Raw genomic sequence first — 22,534 nt, 5'->3', positions numbered from 1 at the left:
GTATATAAGCTGGAGTGACGTTACATCCTTTGCATGCGCAGATCATTGAAGGCATTATCTGATGATCTACACCACAGGTGTCAAACACAAGGCCTGTGGGCCGAATGCGGCCCCCCATGCCATTATATGTGGCCCTCGCATCTCTCCTGCAGCATCCCCCTTGTCTCTGTAGTCAGCAGAAGAGAGGGCAGAACTCCTTTGCCAGATTCTGCACTCCTCTGTGCAGCTGCAGAAAGGCTCGTCTCACCGGTCCCCATCTCCTTTCCCAGCCGTCCGCAGCAGGGAGGAGGACAGAACTCCTCCAACACAACCTGCACCTTTCACCACCACCTTGCCTCTGCCCCCCCCCCCCCCCGTCTCAGCATTTAGCAGACTCTGGAAGCTGACTTCAGCCCTCTCTGGTTCTCCTCCAGATCTTGCACTTCTTCCCAGATCCGCCTGCATCTTATTCCTGGCAGCAGCACAAGGTAAGGGGGTGCATTGATGTAAGGAAGGGTGGGTGACTCTTGACTGCTGATGGGGGGGCTCTTGACATCTCATGTACAGGTGTAAAGGGGCATGGGGTTCTCTGGACATCTAATCTTACAGATATAACCAGCCCTTTGAGGGCAACCATAATGCTGATGTGGCCCGCGATGAAATGGAGTTTGACACCCCTGATCTACACTATTCAATAGAAGGGGGGGGGGGGGTAAATCTTTCGGAGGTGAAGTGGTTCAAGTAACATGCAGTGATCCTCATGTGTGATTGGTGGATGTTACTTCATGTATGTTTGCAGTGCTGAATGCTCGGGTGACATGCCTGATGAAGGGGTCCTGCGTTGCCCCCGAAACGTTTCGCTCTTCCTCTGTGATGACTATGAATAAACCTATGGCTTTGATTGGTGGAGTGTGCAGGCAGATAGAAGGGACCCCATAGAATAGAACCACCAATGACAGACATTACCTGACCACAGAGACCCGGATGTGTTGGGGTTGGATGCTCCTCCAGGCTCCCCCCAGGTACTCCCGGCACAGGGTGAAGGCTCTCAGGCGAAGCTCATTGGTCACTTCCAGTCTTCGTCCTCCCGGGGAGAGCGGCTCCACTGAGGAGGATGGAGGAGCCGGAGGTGGGCAGGAGATGGCGACTCCCCCCGGGGGCTCAGTCACTGGCTGCTCTACATGTTCTCCGTCCGGAATGACAGGCGGCTCCCCGCTCTCCTCCTCATCCCCTGTCCGGGTATCGGCGCCTCCCACACACTGCATACTGCCCCGGCTAGCACTGCTCATACTCCACCACCATGTTCCGCTATACAGACACAGCCAGGACTTCTCCCTGTCACCTCATGTGGACACGTGCTGACTGCCAGCTCATCCAGCCAATCAAAACGAGGGACACACCCAGTACTCCCCGCTGGACCCAATCACACACTCCCTAATCAGACCGCAGAGCCCTGGAGGACATCTGTCCGCAGCACAGGGTGGCATCTCTATTGGTGGGAAGCTTACCATAATAACACACATTTCTATTAATACCTCTAATACACAGCATACTACATGAGTCGTGTCCCTCATGGGGCTGTACACGAGGTATATTCATTACTATGGAGCCGCCATAGGGGACTCATACAGCGCCAATGTCTAGTATAAAAAAACCCGGAAGTGGAGACATAGGAGGTGTGGAGCTCTAGTGACGGCCGGAGTCCCGTTCTCGGTCTGTGATTGGTCAGTCTGTAGTCTCGTGATTGTGTGTGGCTGGCGGGAGTTTTCTTTGCACCCCGAGAAGGTGAGTATATGGTGCTCTTAGTGGATCATATAGGTGAATTTTCCCACCTTACTTTATAGTCGTGTTGGTTACTCTGTGTATCTGTATGGGGGAAGTGACCTATCACTCACAGGCAACAGAAAACCTCAACATGGGCATACACTGTACAATCTACACAAGATGTACCAGAACTATGTAACCTGAGGACACACATTGTTCAAGTTTGTGTTTATTTACATAGGTGATAATAGATCTGAAGGAGATTCTACAGTGTCCAGGGTTGCCAACCGTCAGTAAATTTACAGTGATTTTTACACCCGTCTGTAAATGTCAGGGAGTAATAGGTTGTCATGCCGTGGTGACTTTTTAGGTGTCAATCAGGAAAGTTACTTGATATGGGTTTTGTCAGTGTTTCCATATTTTGTTATAAATATTGATTATCTTAGTTCTGTCATTTATCAGGTTGTCAGTAAAAAAAAAAAAAAAGAGCTCCGTCAGTAACTATTCCATGTGTTTCCAGGAAAAAATGCTGCGGGAGGTTGGCAGCACTGATGCTCAGTCTAATAGTGGCCATACACAGAACAATTTTATATGCAATCATATTACTGAAAGGCTGAAAAGATTGTTTGATACACTCAGTGATCGATCAGCTTTCCTTTGACTGGATTTTATGTCCAGGCCAAATAAACTTGATAAAAATGATCAGCTTCGGTGACACAGTATGGGGCTATATATTATACATAACATGCATTCACCCAGCCACACAAATTCTGACTATTCTGCTTTTGGCATTTTACATTTTCAAACATTTTTGTTGTTCTTTAACCACTTAAGCCCCGGAAGATTTTACCCCCTCCCTGACCAGGGCCTATTTTGCGATTCGGCACTGCGTGACTTTAACGGACAATTGCGCGGTCGTGCGTCGCTGTACCTGAACGAATTTGACGTCCTTTTTTTCCCACAAACCGAGCTTTCTTTTGGTGGTATTTGATCACCTGTGCGATTTATTTATTTTTTTGATCATGTGCTATAAACAAAAAAAAGAGTGTCAATTTTGCAAAAATAACAATATTTTTAACATTTTTTTTATATGAAATTCCCCCCCAAAAAAATGTAAAACATTTTAGGCCAATTTGTTTTATGCTACATATTTTTGGTAAAAAAAATCGCAATAAGCGTATTTTGATTGGTTTGTGCAAAAGTTATTGCGTTTACTAACTAAGGGAAAGTTTTTTGTAATTTTTTTTTTTTTTTTTCGGGATTGCGGCAGACAGATCGGACCCTTGACTGACATTTTTGACACTTTTGGGGTTACCAGTGACATTACTACAGTAATTAGTGCTATAAATATGCACTGTTACTGTAAAAATGACACTGGCAGGGAAGGGGTTAACTTTGTTGGGGAAGGAGGGGTTAAATATGTCCCTAGGGGCGTGCTTCTAACTGTGATTGGCTGTGGCTACTGGTGTAAGAACAGAGATCAACGGTCCTACATAGTAGAACCGTCTGATCTCCATTTTTACACAGGGGAGAATGACAGGCGGCTTGTTTACATTAGCCGCCTGCCTTTCTCCCTTCACGGCGAACGATCGCGAGTGACCGGCGGACATCGGGTCCGCCGGTCACACGCACTGACTTGTTAGGGAACGAGCCGGGGCGGGCGCGCGCTCGCCCGCTATTGGCTCACAAGCTAGTGACATACCGGTACGTCACTTTGCCTGGCTGGGGCTGATCGCCGCAGTATATGTACTTGCAGTGGTCGGCAACCGGTTAACTTGGTGATTTTTTCTATATTTGTCAGCTCCATCTAGTGACCATAGTATGTTATTTTCCTGAAATAGGTATTTCAATTGATTTGATCATATTGTCAGATTCTGCTAAGAATCATTTGATCAGAATGAAAGTGTGCAGCACTAAACAAAATGTAAAGCAACCATAAATGACACATAAATCAAAAAATATATATAAATATATACAGTGTGCATGACATAAGTGAAAAAAACTTTCTTAGTGTAAGTCCATATATTTACATGAGGAATATTTTATTAAATAACTTCAATGAGAATGATGCTCTTTAAAGATCATGAAGGCAAGTGGACCTCTTCCCCCAAACCTCACTTTAAACGTGCAATTTCTGTATATGCTCACTTGCCATAAAGACCTTTAAATCATAGGAGGTCTAAACCAGCAAGCATGCAGAGCACCTTTTCCCCAAGCTCAAGGATGGTTTCACTCGGCTGGTTTCCAGCACTTCAGATCTCCTCACCACACTCCAAAGAATCTCCCTCAGCAAGAAATTTTAAAGACATCTAGTGCTCTCCATTTTCTAAAAAGATTTATCTAAAAATAAAGCAGCATATTTACTCTTAAACGTAGAAGATAATGCAGCATAAAAGGAATAACTCCATAACCACAGGTGCTGCTGCATTCCTATTTGCAGCTGAACCGCCGTATATGGATACAAATGTTGATTTTAGTGTAACAAACACAATATATTGCGCGTTTTTTAAATAAAATTTGAGGTTTTGTTGAGTAAATCGATGCCAGCATGTAAAATAGCATGTGCTCATAATAACAGAATCAAAGTTGTCCGTAGACAATGCTCTGAAAGCACCTTCAGGTCATCAGCTTAGCGTTAAAGCAGTATTCAATCCAAATACAAAAATATATTATATTGCAGCTTACCAATTCTTAGATGTGGTGGCTGCATTCATGTTCTTTTATAGGCTTTTCCTTTATGTTCACCTGATGATCTTGCCATGAAGTCTGTTATTTTTCATCTTCCTTTAACAGACCAAACTGTCAAGCAAAAGTATGTTCGAGGGGTGAGATAAACCATTTAAGGGAGAAGTAGTGCCAAAGCTTTTTTGACCCTGTTTCTCCTATGGATCCCAGGATTGCAGTTTGTTCTGCACTCCTGAGACCCGTTTTAACTGACAGTAGGCTTTAGCAGGCTGATATTACTCAGCCGGTCCAGGCATGTGGGTCAGTCTCTCAGCTGGGAGACTGAACTGAACCAGCTGCTGTCACCCCATCCACAGCCCAGCTCTCCAGTGAGCGCTGGAGGGGCAGAGCAGAGAGCCTGTGACTGATAGTCACGGCTCTCTGCTCAGAAAGGAAGGGGAGAACTGAGGTAGGTATAAACATTTTTCTTTAAATCAGGGCTTGACAAATTTGCCTGAAATCTAGGAGCCAGCTAAAAAAGTTAGGAGCCAGTTTTTTTTTTTTTTTTTAAACTAACAACCAAGCTTTATTTAATAAACGGATACTAAATTTACACATAAATGCGACTAGAACCCCACTCTCCTCTATAGCGCAATTGGATGGAAACAGACTGACTGTCTCTTTCCATCCGATGCCATCTGATCCGATCCACGGGATGGATAGAAAATAGAACCACCATCCATCTGTTTTTGGCAGACAGGATCAGATGGCGGCAGATTACCGCTCCATAGAGGAGAATGAAGGGTCTGATCAGGTCTGTCTGAAAACTTGACAGGCGGACCCGATCAGACAGCCCCTGTGAAAGGGGCCTTCGGCTGTGGCACGGCGATGAGGAAAAAAAAAAAGATTATATATATATATATATATATATATATATATATATATATATATATATATATATAATTTTTTTTTAATAAGAATTGAAAAAAAGAAAAATGTGTTTTTTATTTTTTTTTTTTTAATAATTAAAAAAAAAAAGAAATTATTATTAATTTTAAATTTAAAAAATAAATTAATAATAATAACCACACTCCCTGTCCACTTACCTTTAAGCAAAGGTAACTAGACAGAGAGATGAAGCCTGCAAAAATTTCCCATCTCCTTCCAAAGAGCAGATGAGAGGGAAGGCATTGAGAACATGCATTACTCCCGGCCACCACAAGAGGGCGCCAGTTCCCCTAGCCTCTCATCTCACAGAAGAAGGCAGAAAAGCCGGGGCCTCAATTTATGGATGGCGTGGAAGTCCGTGCACTCGGGAAAGAAGGTGGGGGCGCAAAAGGGACAGGACACCTCCTGCAGGGCACCCCAGGCGCCAGGTCACTAATTCTAGTCGCAAATGCGACCTGGCGCCCGGGGTTTGTCGAGGCCTGCTTTAAATATACCCCTTACTTCTCTTTTAAGAATGACAGGTGTTTACAATTGTTAGCTTTTTTCATTTATGGAAAACCTTTATGCCAAAAGAGACAGTTGCTGTAACTGCATAAAAAGGCTGGTTTCACACTATTGCAGGACTCGTAGAGCTAGTTCACACAGCCCTGTGTTGGCTGCGCAGCGGCTTGCAGAAAATTCCTGTGCGTCTTCCGGTCCATTTAAGGTCCGAATTCAGACCTAATTTGAATCTGAAATGGTACACGGGGACGCACCGGACCCCCTCCTGTAAGCCGCTCTGAATTCAGTGTGAACCCATCCTAAAGAATATCCAAAACCAGAATTTCATACTCCTGATATGTGCCTGCTGTACCATATACTTGTGTGAAAATGTATCATTTTCTTTGTATTGCTTCCTTTTCTTTGTATTGCTTTGTGTGAAATCCCTGGTGTGCCTGCCAGTCCCTCTGCTTTCCTATTAAAACTGACCACACTAAGCAGGAGAACACAATGTGGTCAGTTTTCTAACTGTGCTGAGAACTCAGCCTGCTCTCCAATGATTAAACTTGTGGTGATACTCATCCCCTGCACAGCCATTTACTAGGAAGACCAGCGTGCTGCTGCTTCTCCTCCACTAGCTCTCTATGATCTTTATGCAGCTGGGAAGAGGGTATGTGATCACTTATAAAAAAAGGGGGGGAAAGGTGTGTGTATGTATGTATGTGTGTGTGTGTGTGTGTGTGTATATATATATAATGTTTTATGTGTATACACTAATCGTTTGCCTTTAATTTCTATTTTAAACTGAATGGGTTGTTTTTCAAGGTAAGGGTTGCATTTACTTAAAGCAGTTGTATCCCGCTTTTTGACACTTTTACCTACAGGTAAGCCTATAATAAGGCTTACCTGTAGGTACAAATAATATCTCCTAAACTGGCACGGTTTAGGAGATATTTACAGTGCATGCAGCCGCTCGCGCGAGCGGCGCATGCGCTCTGAAGGTCCGGGGGACCTTCAATTAAGTTGCCGGGAGCTTGCCGGAAAAATCACTCCCGCGCGCATGCGCGGGAGTGACGTCATCGCGGCTCCGGCCAATCATCGCGCCGGAGCCGTCTCTTCCGGCCAATCAGCGCGTCGGAGCCGCCGAACCCGGAAGAGACAACGAGGGACCATGGCAGCGCCCGCAGCGATGTCCGGGGTCCGTGTCGGGGCTTCGTTTTAAGGTAAGTTACACATAATGGGCTAGTATGCGATGCATACTAGCTCATTATGCCTTTGTCTTGCAGGGTTTTTTTTTATTTATTTTTTTTATAGAGTTTACAACCACTTTAACTGGAATGAAGCTTGAATTTGTAAGTCAAATCTACTAGTACATCTAACGCAACCCTTTCCGCTGTTTGACATTGCTGCTTCCAAGGGTATCTCCGTTGCTCCTCCATCCAGAGTGGAGACGTCATGAGACAGAAAGTGTGTTACTGGCCTGACCACCAGGTTAAAAAAAAAAAAAAAAAATCCTAAAAAAGGAAAACTTTAATTTCAAGCTGTGAGCTGACAACACACTGCGTTTTTTGCAGACTGAATGTGTCAGCCCTGCCTTTTTTTCTATTGCTAAACTACTCAACCACTCTCACTCTTTTCCAAAATGTAGGCACAAATTTACTTTCAGGCCTAGGATAACAACTAGAGATTGTAAGCTCCATGAGCAGGGCCCTCCTATTCCTTTTTTATTGTAATGTCCTCCTTTATATTGTAAAGTGCTGTGTAAACTGTTGGTGCTATATAAATCCTGTATAATAATAACCAGCAGGGCTAAATAGACTTTTAAAAAGGGTACATGACCGCTCTGAGTTTCTGACAAGATGTGTTTTAAAACTGAATTTTATGCAAAAAGCTCTCCTCACACACTTTTTGCCTTTTGGGTACCAGTAAAAAGCACTTATTCTGTACTCTGCTGTCAATCACGTCTTCTCTCCAATGCTCTAGCGTGTGGATGGGCAATTCACATTGCAGGACTGCTGGTCCTGCATTGTACATGATGATGCTACAGTTGTGATCACTGAACAGAGTGCCAAAGAAAGGCCGCAGAAGATCAGTCGCATGGAAGGAGGAACCTGCAGAAGCAAGTGATACGGTAAATAAAAAGTGCTTTTTACTGATACTCTGGGCAAAAACAAACAGTAAACAGCTGAAGATTTCTTGCGGCATTTGCAGGCACAAGTTTCCTGACAGCAATATTTATGGGTTAGCTTTTTTTTTTTTTTTTGTATTTTAGACCATCACAATTTCAACTTAACCACTTGTCTACCATGCTGTTTATAAAAGGCAGATAGTAAAACAGACTTTTAAAAATACTCCTAGCTGCTATATGTAGGTTTTGGCGGGTGAATGAACCTGGACGCCACAAGCATTTTGTTATATTGGGTTCTCATTCAATGGATTGTCATTCAAAAAAAAAGTTGTAAACCAGTTTAAAAAAATGGAAAGTAACCTATAATAATAAAAAAAAAAAACATAAACATTATTTATTAAAAACCCCACCCCCATGTACGCTCTCATATGAACGCAGTATGTAAATGAAGGAACTCCAGAGGTAGTTTTTCATGATCCCAACCTGGTTTTTGCTTTTCAGCACAAGATGCCTCGAAATGTGGAAGTGAAAGCCAAAGTCAATAACTGGGAACATACTCTTCAAGTTTGTCAAGAGCTAAGCAAGAGCAGTGGGGAAAAGATCTCCCAAAGAGACATTTTCTTCAACACTCCACAGGGACGCCTCAAGCTGAGGGATTTCCAGGTTTGGCTTTTTTTTTTTTTTATCTCAAAACTGGTCTTTCTTTATATAATAGCCAGGCACTGGTCTCTCTACCTAGGTTCAATACTTGACTTGCACTTGCTCTCCTTAATCCTTCAAAATCACCCTCTGATAAATAGACCGATGGTTCTGTACATCTTCCATTCCGAAGCAAAGAACTTGCATATTTTCAGACTCCAGTTTTGCGTATAGTTTCCAGTTGCCTTTTTGCCATGATGTTGTGAATAGTTTTGTTTTTAGAAATAGGCATTTAATACATACCAAAACTCAGAGCACTGAGTTAGCTAAACGGACAAGAAAAAATGGTTCTTTTCCAGCCTGCCCATCTGAGGGATGACTCGCTCAGTTCTGTGTGTAAAGTTCATTTTAAAGTGAAATCATACTCCCCTCCAGCGATGAGATGTTTGCAAGCTACCTGGCCATGCCAACATCTGCCCAATCTTTGTTCTGGATTTTCAGCCTTCCTAATTGACCATGCCAGGATTATGTAATCACCTAGCGTATACCAAGACTGTACACTTAGCTGTGCATGTGCAGCCCAGTGTACATTGTCAATAACAAGACAAACAGGCAGGTAAAGTCCTTTATTGCCAAAGAGGCTTACTCCTCCCCTTTCACCTTTTCAAACAACTTCTAAAGCAACAGATTTAATGACTGACATAGCATAATTATAATAAAGACCCACATGATGGCCTATAGGGGTAAATATTTTTTCATTCTCAATATAGTAGATATGCTCATCAACGTTTTGAGAGAACATTCTTCTTGTCTTTCCAACAGGCATCACATTTACAGGTCATCATGCATACACACCTTTCGTTTCACATTTGCCTGAATGTTTTAGACAGAGAGATTTAACATAGAATAATTCTGTTTCAAGGATCCACTGACAATATCTGCATTTTCCACAGTGTGAAAAGTGGGGGGCAGAGCTGCAGGGGGCTGTGATGTAATGGAGGGACCAGAGCTTAGGGAGTTTTAATGTAAAGGAGTACCAGAGCTGCAGGGGTCTGTGGTGTGAAGGGGGGGCCAGAGCTGCAGGGGGCTGTGATGTAATGGAGGGGCCAGAGCTGAGGGAGTTTTAATGTAAAGGAGTACCAGAGCTGCAGGGGTCTGTGATGTGAAAGGGGGGGCCAGAGCTGCAGGGGTCTGTGATGTTAAGGGGGGCAGGGCTGCAGGGGTCTGATGTTAAGGGGGGCAGGGGTCTGTGATGTGAAGGGGGGCCAGAGCTGCAGGGGGCTGTGATGTGAAGGGGGGGCAGAGCTGCAGGGGTCTGTGATGTGAAGGGGGGCCAGAGCTGCAGGGGGCTGTGATGTGAAGGGGGGGGGGCAGAGCTGCAGGGGTCTGTGATGTGAAGGGGGGGCCAGAGCTGCAGGGGTCTGTGATGTGAAGTGGGGGCCAGAGCTGCAGGGGGCTGTGATGTGAGGGGGGGGGGGCAGAGCTGCAGGGGGCTGTGATGTGAGGGGGGGGGGCAGAGCTGCAGTGCAACTACAGTCATCACTGACTGTGTAAACTTCACACTGAACATGCAACTTGGATTCCGTGCCTCTCCACTCTTCCTCTAGACTCTGGGACCTTGATTTCCAAATGAAATGCAATATTTTCAGTCCCCGATGATTTGAGGAGCCATGTCATCTGCTGGTATTGGTCCACTGTGTTTTATCAAGTCCAAAGTCAGCGCAGCCCTCTACCAGGAAATTCTAGAGCACTTCATGCTTCCCTATGCTTATTAGCTTTATGGAGCTGCTGATTTCATTTTCCAGCAGAACTTGGCACTTGCCCACACAGAGGCCAAGTCCAATACCTGGTTTAATGATCATAATATCACTGTACTTGAATGGCCAGCAAACTCTTCTGACTTAAACCCCATTGAGAATCTGTGGGGTATTGTCAAGAGTAAGATGAGACACCAGACCCAACAATGCAGATGAGCTGAAGGTCACTATCAAAGCAACCTGGGCTTCCATACCACCTCAGCAGTGCCACAGGCTGATCGCCTCCATGTCACGCTGCATTGATGCAGTAATTCATGCAAAAGGAGCCCTGATCAAGTATTGAGATGATACTATACTGCATATGGATGTACTTTTCAGTAAGCCAACATTTCTAATTGTAAGTTTCGGCAGGTGTATGATTAACCAATTATACCAAGCAGGTGCCAGTGATCATGAATTTCACACGTAGGTTTAAAAACAGTCACTAAATGAAACAAACAGAGATGTACGAGGCATAAAACTGGGTGAGGAACAGCCAAACAGTCAGTCATACACCTTGGCAGGATTGAGCAATGCACCAAGAAACAGGGTAGTTATACTGCATCAGAAAGGTCTCTCCCAGGCTAAGATTTCAAAGCAGACTGAGGTTTCCAGATGTGCTATTTAATCTCTTTTAAAGAAGCACAGAGAAACCAGCAATGTTGAGGACTAAGGACACAGTGGTTGGCCACGGAAATTTTTAATGCAGCAGATGAAAGTCACATCATGCTTACTTCCCTTTGACATATTCAGCAGTGCCATCAGCAGAACTGGCAGAAACCACTGAGATCCAGGTACACCCATCTACTGTCCGTAGAAGTCTGGCCAGAAGTGGTCAGAAGAATTGCGGCCAAAAAGCCATAACTCTGGAAATAAAGGCTAAGCGACCACTATGCACAAAAACATAGGAACTGGGGTGCAGAAAAATGGCAGCAGGTGTTCTGGACTTCTGGATTCTCAAAATTTGGAATAATTGGCTGTAGCAGGAGGCAGTATTGTTCGCCGAAGGGCTGAAGAGTGGTACAGAAATTAGTCTCCACAGGCAATAGTGAGGCATGGTGGAGGTTCCTTGCAAGGTTGGGGCTGCATTTCTGCAAATGGAGGTGGAGATTTGGTTAGGATCTATGGTGTTCTCAAAGCTGGGAAATACAGGCAGATACTTCTCCATCAAGCCTTACCATCAGGGAGGCGTGTGATTGGCTCCAAACGTATTCTGCAGCAGGATAGCAACTCCAAACAGACAGCCAATGTCATTAAGGACTATCTTTGGTGTAAATGAGAACAAGGAGTTCTGGTAGTGATGGTTTGGCTCCCACAGATCCTTGATCCCAACATTGAGTCTGTCTGGAATTACATGGAGACAGGATTTGAGCCAGCCTACATTCACAGAAGATCTGTGCTTCATTCTCCAAGATCTAATGGAAAAGGAAAAGTCCTGGAAGTCACTTATCTCTGCAAACTTTTCTATTAGATTTCTAGAGCTGGGACGACCACTGTCCTTGTCCACACTCCCAAGCAGTTGCTACATAAGAGGACCCGGTGAAGTCTTGAGTGGCACCTGTAAATTTTAGTTTGGGTCCTAATTCTCCAAGATGTCTGAAACAACCCACCTGCCAAGTTCCTTCAAAAACTGTGTGCTAGTGCAGTGTTCCCCCAACCCTCGGGCCGCGGCCTGGTACCGGTCCGTGGATCAAACGGTACCGGGCCACCCGAGGAACTTCAAATGCTTTCACTGTGGCGGCCGAGGCGCAGAGCATTGCGCCCCCCCCCGAGCTGCACCATTGTGTGACAATAGCGAATTAAAATTCACTATTGTCACACTGATCCTCCTCCTGGCCAATCAGGGAGCGGGTCTTCCCGCTTCCTGATTGGCCGAAAGGCAAACCCCACGCCATTGGCCGAGGAGGAGGTGCCGCGGGAGGACTGAGGAGACGCGGGAAGCCGGGGACTGAACTGAAGAGAAGTGAGGTAAGTGCACGGACGGGTCTCGCGGGGGGAACGCTGGCGCTCTGCATTTATTGGGGGCATTCCTGTGGCACTCTGCATTTATTGGGGGCATTGCTGTGAAGCTCTGCATTGATTGGGGGCATGCTGGTCACTCTGCATTGACGTCCAGTACCCCCCCCCCCCCCAGCGGGCCACAGAAAAGTTATCAAATGTTGACCGGTCCGCGGCGATAAAAAGGTTGGGGAGCACTGTGCTAGTGTACTGCATTTTTTTTTTTTTTCTTTACACCTGCCTAAAACTTTTGCTCAAATATACAGTACTCGGCATAAATCAGTAAACCCCTTTTTTGAAAAGTACGATTTTAATCAATATCTCAATAAACACAAGAACATTTTTTTTTTTTTTTTTTTTTTTTTTAATTTTGACAAAACTGAGTTATTGAACATTTCATTACATGAAAGTAAGGTTAATAATATAACTTGGATTACAAAATCTTCAGTTTTACTCAAATTAGTTGATGCAAAAGTAAATACAGCCCACAACAAAAGCTACTACATCTAGTATTTTGTATGACCTCCATGATTTGTAAGGACCGCACCGTGTCTTCTAGGCATAGAATGAAAAAAGTTGGCGACATTACAACATCTTTTTCCATTCTTCAAGAATGACCTCTTTTAGAGCCTGGATGCTGGATGGAGAGGACTTGTCTCTTCAGAATTCCCCATAGGTTCAGAACCACTTTCACCCTGTTGTTCTTTAGAAATGCAACAGTGACCTTAGATTTGTGTTTTGGATCATTGTCCTGTTGGAAAAGTGCATGACTACCAAGGGCACGGAGGGATGGTAACCTCTTTTTTTCAATATAGAGCAGTACATCTGTGAATTCATGATACCAGTACCCCAACACCAGCAGCACTCATGCAGCCCCACAGAAGGACACTGCCACCATCATGTTTCACTGTAGGCACCATGCATTTTTCTTTGTACTCCTCACCTTTGTGACGCCATAAAGTTTTGAAGCCCTCAGTTCCAAACACCATTATCTTGGTCTCATCACTCCATAGTACAGAGTCCCAGTAGTCTTCTTTTTCAGCATGGGCCCTGGCAAATTCTATGCAGGCTTTTTTGTGCGTGGGCTTTAGGCATTCCTTTTGTGGAAGACACCCACGTATGCCATTCCTCTGCAGTGTACGCTGTATTGTGTCATAGGAAACAATCACTCCAGTTTGGCTTTCTACTACTCTAGCTAACTGCAGTGAACTTGCAATGTGATTTATTTTTTCTTTTCTTCAACCCTTCTTGTCAGAAGTTGCTCCTGTCGAGGTGTTCACTTCCGTGGACAGCCTGGACATCTCTGTGAGATGGTTGCAGTTCCATCTTTGTTAACTTTTTGCATCATGTTTGCTACAGTATTCTGACTGATAAAGCTTTGCTGATCTTCTTGTAGCCTTCACCTTTCTTGTGTAAAGAAATTGTTTTCTTTCTCAGGCCTTGTGACATTTCTCTTCCATGTGTGTCGTTGCTGACGACATGAAATGGGAAGGGGTTTTCTTAAAGTAGCACCATTTTATATTCCACTGTCTGCTGGACACCTGTTTAATTAGACTCGCCTGTGGGTGAATTCTTGTTAAAGCGGTACTTCCACTCATCTGCTTCCCTGCCCCCCCCCCCCTTCCCACATTTGGCACCTTTCAGGGGGGAGGGAGGAATAGGTACCTGTTTTTTGACGGGTGTCCTTTCCCACTTCTGGAAGATGGCGCCGTCCCTCGGAAGTTTGGCTCCCCTCCTTCTTCCCTGCTCCCGAGCCAATTAGAATGCGCGTGCGCAGTAGGGATCCGACTGTGAAGCCTTTCGGCTTCACTGCCAGTTTCCCTTAGAATGAATGGTGGCGGCAGAATGGTGGCGGCAGCAGCCGATATTTTTGGTGATATTTGATCACCCCTGCGGTTTTTAGATTTTGCTTTATAAACGCAGAATGACAATTTTGAAAAAAACACCATATTTTTTACTTTCTGCTATAAAACATTCCCAATAAAAAAATTTAAAAAATCAATTTTTTTTTTATCAGTTTTGGCCAATTTGTGTTCTGCTACATATTTTTGGTAAAAAAAAATCCCAAAAGCGTATTTTAGTTGGTTTGCGCAAAAGTTATAGCATTTACAAACTTTGGGATATATTTTTAGTTATGGTAGCGATCAGCATTTTTTAGCGGGACTGCGACATTGCGGCGGACAGATCAGACCCCTAACTGACACTTTTTTGACTTTTTGGGGAACAGTGACATTAATACAGTAATCAGTGCTAAATAATATGCGCTGTTACTGTATAAATGACACTGGCAGGGAAGGGGTTAACACTGGGGCTGAAACTCCTGATCTCTCCCTGCCTGTGTGACAGAAGACCCGCCTGCTTTGTTTACATAAGCAGGCAGGCCTTCTGTCAGTTTCTCTGACAATCGTCGGAGCCTGGCGGTAATCGCTCCCGCCTCCCGCTGTGTCTAAACCCCAGGTCTCCTGTCCCACAGAGAGACCCGGGCATCCTACCTGCACGGCCGCCGAAGAGAAGACCCGATCAAAGCCACATTCGGCTCTGATCGGGTCTCCATGTAAAAAACCCTGAAGTGATGTCTTGACATCACTTCAGGATACTCGGCGGCAAATTCAAAAAAATGTGACCATTTAATACAGCCAAACTTGGCGTTTTGAATGCTTTTAAGTGCAGAGGAGGGGTTTGGGGTCTTTTAGACTCCCTGATCCCTCCACCACAGTACCTTTTTTCTAAAAAAAAAAAATGTAAATGTCCGAAAATATCTGCCAATATCGGCCGATATCCGATGACCAAAATATCGGTATCGGCACTAAAATAACGATGTCGGTTGATCACTAGTATGAAGCTCCCTCCCCTGCTTTGGAAGTGACTCATGCTGGTAGCAGAGAGAAGTGACACTTAAAATACAGACTATAGAAGGATATGCTTTTTTTCTTTTCAAATTTCATGTCGGAGGTTTACAACCACTTTAAGCCAGCTATTTTTCTTCTTCCTTTCTAATATTTCCTTGTCTTTCTATTGATAGCAGTGAAATCTTTGCCAAACTACTCCTGTGTGTTCATCTCTACATTGACTGCTTAAAGCATTTGCATTGTTAACTCTAGACTTTTTATTCTGTTCACAGGATGGACGTGGTCAGCTGATTTATTACGAGCGCCCAGATATGCTTTGCCCAAAGTTGTCAAATTACTCGATTTCAAATACAGCTGATCCTGCAGGACTTGAGGTAGGTAAAATGAAAACTTAGCTTTAGAACCACTTTAAATGTACCTTTTCATTTTGTGTGCAGCTACGCATTTATGCAGAATCTGGCTTTCAGTAAGAAGGTTACAAATGGTTGAAGTGATTGTAGCCATTTTGGTGCAATTGCAACAAAAATTGTTGTACGGTCTGTGATACGTTATTTGCACTAACATCCAGATTTCGGATCCAGATCCAAAAAAAATATCAGCCAGTCAATTGCTTCTGTTGCAAGTTCACTAAACGCCGACAATCATCTTAAGCATTTGTAACTACCTAACTGAGATTCTGCAAAAATCCAGTGCTGGTACACTCAGATGTTAAGGTTACAATTGAAATAGTTTGTTCATGTGATGGGAATAACACACTGCCATTTAAAGAACTGTTCAGGAGAAAATCTTTGTTAGTTTGCAGCTGTTTAACATATAATTTATTCATTATCCAGCATTTGTAAAGCTGCCAATTTAGTAATGGCAGTAACTAAAGAGCCCCTACCAGAGCTGCGGGTTCAATATTTATTATGAGCTGATGTTTATTGCCTTACCATGGATTTAGCTCAGACGCAGGGCTGCATAGCGGCACAGTGACGCTGATTTACTAAAGGAGGAAAGAATGTTCACTTAGGACTGTTAAGCTGTGTTCACTTCAATTATCCAGTCATGTAAAAAACAATTCCTTTTTATTCGTCTGCATATGATTGGGTACTCAAAGTGAACATAGCTATAATTTATTGATTGAATATTCTCTACTCCTAAATCAACCCCAGTCTTAAGCTAGTGGCCATTACAGAATGATTCGGCAATTCAAATTTCAACCATTTTATAAAGCATGTAGACGCACATTACCATGTGTACCTATATTTTTTTTTTTCAGGATGTCCTGACCCAGGCTTTAGGAGTCCGAGGTAAAGTTGTAAAGGAACGATTTCTCTTCTTGGTGGGACAAACACGGATTCACCTGGACAGGGTACAGGATTTAGGAGAATTTATAGAGCTAGAGGTAAGGAATTCTATTCAAATTAAGTGTTGCTAGCAGAAATTATTTTCTGATTTTTGGTTTACTGTAAAATCCTTTTACGTGGAGCTTATCACAAGACACACACCTTTTTATATCTATTACCATAGAGGTATGCTTCCACCTTCAGGTGATTGGATACTGGCAAAAAAAAAGTCCCTTCTTTGGCATAACCCCTTCCTGTTCTGCATAGCTTAATGTTTCCTAGCAAGCCATAAACCACAAAGGAAAAGAGATAGGATCTTTGTGTCCCATGGTAATGTACTCCAAGAAAAGATTTTACTAGTAAATCAAAAATTCAATTTTCTTTATCATTCCAGTACATCAAGGGAGACAGGGCATCTTCATATCCATTACGATCAGATTGTCTCAAAGCGCTTAATATGAGGGGAGAGTCACATGGCAACAAGCCAAAAGGCCCCAAACAACCAGAACAGGTTAGAACCTTGCACAGCAGCCTGCAAGCAGACCGACCGAAGGTGGCATTCTCAACAGCTCTAACATTAACTTGGAAAAATTTTGTAAATGTATGAACTGAAGATTTGGAAGCTACATGACCTTTATTTGAACCCTCAGTAAGCACAAAGATGGAATGTGATTGCCGAAAAGCAGCAGTATACTTCAGGCAACACTACTGATTGGGGGGGTATGTGTATCAACATAGGGCTATCCCAAGGCGCTCACTAGTCTGTCACAGGAACCCCTGAAGGGGTCAGGTTTTCACCCTTTATGTTCGGCTTTGCCACAAAGGCCCTCAAGGCCTTGACTCCCTGGCCAGGGATCACTGCCCTGGACCTGTATAGCGCCCTACCAGTCTGCAGGGCAATATATCATTATATGGGGCCTAGTGCCAACTGGCAACATTAAAGCCTGGCCCTGCATGTCCAGAGCAGGGTTTGGATACCATTTTTGCTGAGAATTGAAAATCCGTAGGAAAATGGATGCAGATAAAGCCAGTCTCCTAATCCCAAATGGAACTGGTAAGAAGCTAGCTAGTTCTGTGCAGAGCTGCACAGACATGGCCATCACCTAATGCCCCGTACACACGTGCAGATTATCTGAAGACTTTTGTCTTCAGATTTACCTTTTCTATGTAGTGCAAGGGCCTGCCGGATTGCATACAAATTGAAAGTGTTTAGGTTTGACCTCATATTATATGGTTTTGGTAAGTCTGCAGACAAAAGTCTTCAGATAATCTGCACGTGTGTACGGGGCATCAGACTCTAGCAGGAAAACTAAATTTTTGTATAACATTTTTTTTTTTTTTTTTTTGTCCTGGTTTTTTTTTGTCCTGGTTACTGTAGCTGGAGAAGCAAGTAATCAAGCACAATTTTGTGCTTGATAAGCTGTAGTGGACGGCTTTTCCCATTACTGGGAAACCTACAATTCTCTCCGGGCCCTTGTGACACGTCCTTCCGAACCTTATACAACTCTGGTCACCACCAGGCGTCACACTTTCTGATGACCGACACCTGCCATTCTATTCCCTCCTTAACGGACCCTTCAGGTCCTTTTCCCTTCCATTTTTGGAGGGCTGTCCAATTACACCACTATTTACAGGCTGCATGGAGCTTTCGCTGTCCCCTAACTACCTTTTGAGGAATATTGCTCTGATGAGTGAGTCTTCTCCCCCCATCTTCTTTTAAATCTACTGGTTACCCCTCCCGAGGACCATCTTTTACCCTGTATATCGAAATGGTAAACTGATCTGGATCTGGATCGTACGTCTACCCCTGATCGGCAGAATAACATCAGTTTTTTTCCTGAAATCCTCAAATTGCACACGGATTCAAGAAACAAATTTTAAGCTTCTGACGCGATGGTATTATTCGCCTTGTCTTTTATAAATTCTTCCCAGACCCTACTGACCACTGTTGGATGTGCCAGGAGGAGCAGGGAACTCTGCTCCATTTTTTTTGGTCCTGCCCGAAACTTGATTCTTTTTTGGAAAGCAGTCTGGAGGATTGTGCATAAACTCACTGATTACAATGTCCTTTTATGATCCGGTCTTTTTCCTACTACATGTTTCAGCTATACCAGTTAAAACATACAAACTTTCACTTATACCCCGCCTTTTGAATGCTGCCAAATCCTGCATTCCGTATAATAAGCCAAAGACCAGTGGTCGGCAGCTGTGGAAGTTTCCAATTAAAGTAGGAAGAATTTAACAATATGAGGGATTCAATCCTCACAGCGCAGCATAAATGTGAAAAATATTCTAAAACTTGGATGTTGTGGAACATGTTTTTTTTTCTTTTTTTTTTTCTCTCCCCTTTTTCTTTCTTCTATGCCTCCCTAACTCTTTTCACTCCTTCCTTGTCTTTTTCTCTCAACTTTTTTTTACTCTCCTTCTCTCTTACTAGTTATTTTAAAACAAGTGAAAATGGGGCTGGGGAGTCCTGTTTTTTTTCTTACGGTGGCCAGTTCATGGATGGTTTTTAAGTTTACAGAGCGGGAGCGGTAAATACGTTTTCATTAGGGACACTCCGCAGATTCGCTGCTCATCCCTTTTCCATACCCAGATTTCATGTATTATATGTGATTATATATTCTATGCATACTGGTGTACCATTATTTCTGTGTTACTCTTTACTCTTATGACTTGGATCTGCCTTTTCTGGTAAAAAAAAATAAACAAAAAAAAAAAGTTGAAATATAATAAACTGACTAAAAATTATAAAACCTTTTTTTAAAGGTCCCTGTTGCCCCAAGCACGTAGTGCGTACACATGTATGTAAACAGTAATTGTGCAACACGCATGACTTATTGCTATGAACATCAGAGTGAAAGCAATAATTCTGGGGCCATAATTAACTTTAAATAACCGGTAAAGGCTTTTAAAGCATCACTTGTAGACCATTTTGGGTGCCATTGTTTTTTACCTATATAATGGGCATGCGCAATTTTAGGGTTTGACATATTAGTCATCTTTTATATTTGATGCAACCCCATCTTTAATACTTTACCCAAAAAAATTGTATTTTGTGTTTGAGCACTATAAAATTCATTGACATTCATAGGACATAAAAACATTGCAACTGCACCTTTTTATTCTACAGAGCCTCTGCTTTCAGAAAATTATATAATTGAGGTTTTGAAGTAATTCTATAATTTTAAAAAATGCAAATTGTAACTTGTGCTTAAAATGAAATAATTGCCCTGGTAGAACAGTGGTTCATTAGTTTGTCATGTAAAAAACGATATACAAACCGATCTGGATTGTGTGCATTTAGATTTATTCTTGTACTTTGTGCAAAAAATATCCAGAGGTCTAATCAATATACCAGTTTTTGTATCGATGCAAGGTATGGTATAATGTTTACAAAACGGCTCTTATCAGTGCTCAACAAAACCAAGCCTTGTTTGTGAACATTGTTGCATGGACTCATCTGCTCAATATGCTTAACTGAGTTACATCCAGTCATAGAACCGATTAATAAAACTTTTCTGAACCAACTAGGTCTGTTATGAGCACATGATTGGTACATGGGGAAAAACACATTACTTTGCCTTCTATGGAACAAAATCATAGAGACCAGCTGAGGCCACTCCACAGGGATTACAAGTCTAGACTTGGCATGTAGTGTTATCACGTTCTGGCTTTCATCAATAACAGTTTCAAATGTGCATTTGCTACCCTTGTAAACCTGCTGTCCTTAAATCAAATGGACCTACTGGTCTGAGAGGTGCACAACACTTACATATGTAGTATACCTGTTAGATTAGGTCTCAATGGGTGCTGGATGCAGAAAAAGAGCATACAGTGCCTGTACTTGCCCAGCACTGGTGGGGGAGAATATGCAATGTCTGGACCAATAGATTCAGAGCCAGAGTCCAGAGTACCTACCATGGAAATGTATAATTCACTTTAATGTTTTTATATGTCCTGTTTCTCATTTAAAGTGCCAGCATCCATTGACTGTCTCTAGGGGACACATAAAGATTCAACTGAATATTTGCCTCAGTTATGTCTAAATGCCACAGCTGAATTCCCACCTCATGCTGAAAATCCCATGCTGCCATTTTAAATGTGTACATTTTCAGGGGCTGACTTCTTTCTGCTTCTCTGGGTTGGCCTAGTCATGGATGTGCTTATTGAGATCTGGCAGTTTGTGCTTGTTCTGTCCAGGAAAAAAAATGTACATTTTCCTAATGTCTCGTGAGATGTGTCGGTTTACTGACAGGAGCTCCTTGGAAGTTATTTGGTGATATAGCCTACCCCGGGACAGCCAGGAAACCACTGGCTACTTCACTAGTGACTCAGAAAATGCAATAGATAAAAAAAATAAAGGCATAATTTAACTTAAAATGACCATTTTTAGATTTAATTGTACAATGTTGCACATGCACAGCTGCATTAATCTTTGCTTTTACTTTTGGAGTGGAAAGGTCCAGTGTAGACAAGTAACTGTAAACCCAGTGACTGGCCTCAAGTGATAACACAAAGATGAAACACATTTTCCTACATATGTTGTACCTGTCTATCTGCAGTCATTTCTTCTGCACATCTTCCTAAAAAAAAAAAAAAACACAGATCAAAGGATTTTTTGCAGCTGTAGTAGGCAGAGGGCGGGGATGTGATGTCATACACACTGCAAAGCTAAAGCACAGAGTTCATGGAAAGATGAGGGCAGGGAGGGCACACCCCCTCCACCACCTTCCCCTACACACTGACATAGAAAACCATACAGAGCTGAGGCTATGAGTCATGTGCTGGATTGGAGGGGGCGGTCTTCCAGGAGGCTGTTGTGTTTGCTTCAAGACTATCCAGTGACTCATGTAGATAGCAGAGGAGAGATCCGAGAGGAATCGCAGTTGATGCTTTGGTTAGTACATACCATAGGGCAGTGATGGGGAACCTTGGCACCCCAGATGTTTTGGAACTACATTTCCCATGATGCTCAACTACACTGCAGAGTCCATGAGCATCATGGGAAATGTAGTTCCAAAACATCTGGGGTGCCAAGGTTCCCCATCACTGCCATAGGGGAATGTTCTTAGTTCATTTGTTTGTCTGAGGTTTACTACCATTTTAACTTATTTGTATTCACTCTCTTTTACCATGCACACCGCTTCTTTTATTTGTGTTATTATGTAATAGTTATCTTAAATTTGTTTGTTTTTTAGGTAGTTCTTACAGACTCCCAGACTTCACAGGATGGTGATGTTATTGCTCAAGAACTGATGAAATCTCTGGGCATTTCTCAGGATAATCTTCTCACAGGAGCCTACATTGACCTACTGCAGAAATGCAAAAATCCTTGAAATGGAAATGACAGTATTTTTTAAGGCTTAAATACGATTTTAGTTGCTGTTAGCCTAAAGTACAGTGGTCAGTACATTTTTCTTCGCTCCCCCCCCCCCCATGGGGCGCATAGTACTTTACTGTAGTCCACACTCCTGTGTCCACTGTAGTTAGATGCTTCCTAGTTATAAAGTCCAACATGCCCCCTTCCCCTCCCGGTAAATCTGATAACAGCTTGGAAGGAGAATGGTCAGTTGTAACTGCAGCTTGTCTTGCTCAGAACAATTTTCCAGAGATAATAGGGAATTCAACGAGGGAGGGGTTATGTCAGACTCAGACTTCAGGTTTATAAACTGATTGGCAACCAGTTTGCATCCAAGGTTTCCAAAGCTAGTTCTATACTAATAGATTTTCATTTAAACATGTGTACATTCGCATGAAAATTCTCAGTGCATTTGATGAGTTGATGAATGCCCTGAATGTACTTCAAAATGTCATTGTTTTCACATTTGTTTTTGGAGTGATTGGAGTTTCCTGGACAAAAACCCCATTCACTGTTCACTGAAATTAGTATGTCTGAGAAAAATTTTCCATCCTAACCCTTTTTCTCATCACTGTGGTTGAAAATGATTGTCAATTTGA

At 43.0% G+C, this 22,534-nt stretch overlaps 2 protein-coding genes across 2 annotated transcripts in view; one reads left to right on the top strand and one right to left on the bottom strand.

Moving 5' to 3' along the window:
• CHKB (choline kinase beta) overlaps nucleotides 1–1,244 on the bottom strand; it is a gene marked incomplete at its 5' end in the record, with an annotated part of 89,852 nt that extends 88,608 nt beyond the window's left edge. The window contains one exon of the mRNA XM_082255409.1: nucleotides 946–1,244. Within this exon, the coding sequence (XP_082111535.1) occupies nucleotides 946–1,244 (299 nt within the window). The remainder of the gene's footprint in view (nucleotides 1–945) is intronic.
• Nucleotides 1,245–1,685: 441 nt separating this feature from the next.
• Nucleotides 1,686–21,912, top strand: LOC309554555 (uncharacterized protein; the record flags this gene model as incomplete). The annotated part of the gene is made up of 5 exons (XM_082256294.1): nucleotides 1,686–1,764; nucleotides 8,465–8,626; nucleotides 15,518–15,619; nucleotides 16,507–16,632; nucleotides 21,775–21,912. Exons 2-5 carry the CDS (start codon nucleotides 8,471–8,473, stop codon nucleotides 21,910–21,912), a joined length of 522 nt encoding a protein of 173 aa, XP_082112420.1. The 5' UTR covers nucleotides 1,686–1,764; nucleotides 8,465–8,470.
• Nucleotides 21,913–22,534: the final 622 nt, after the last annotated feature.

Source organism: Pelophylax lessonae (assembly GCF_965119305.1).
Source record: "Pelophylax lessonae genome assembly, chromosome: 4".
Lineage (NCBI taxonomy): Eukaryota > Metazoa > Chordata > Amphibia > Anura > Ranidae > Pelophylax > Pelophylax lessonae.
This window is presented reverse-complemented; position numbering and strand designations above follow the sequence as displayed.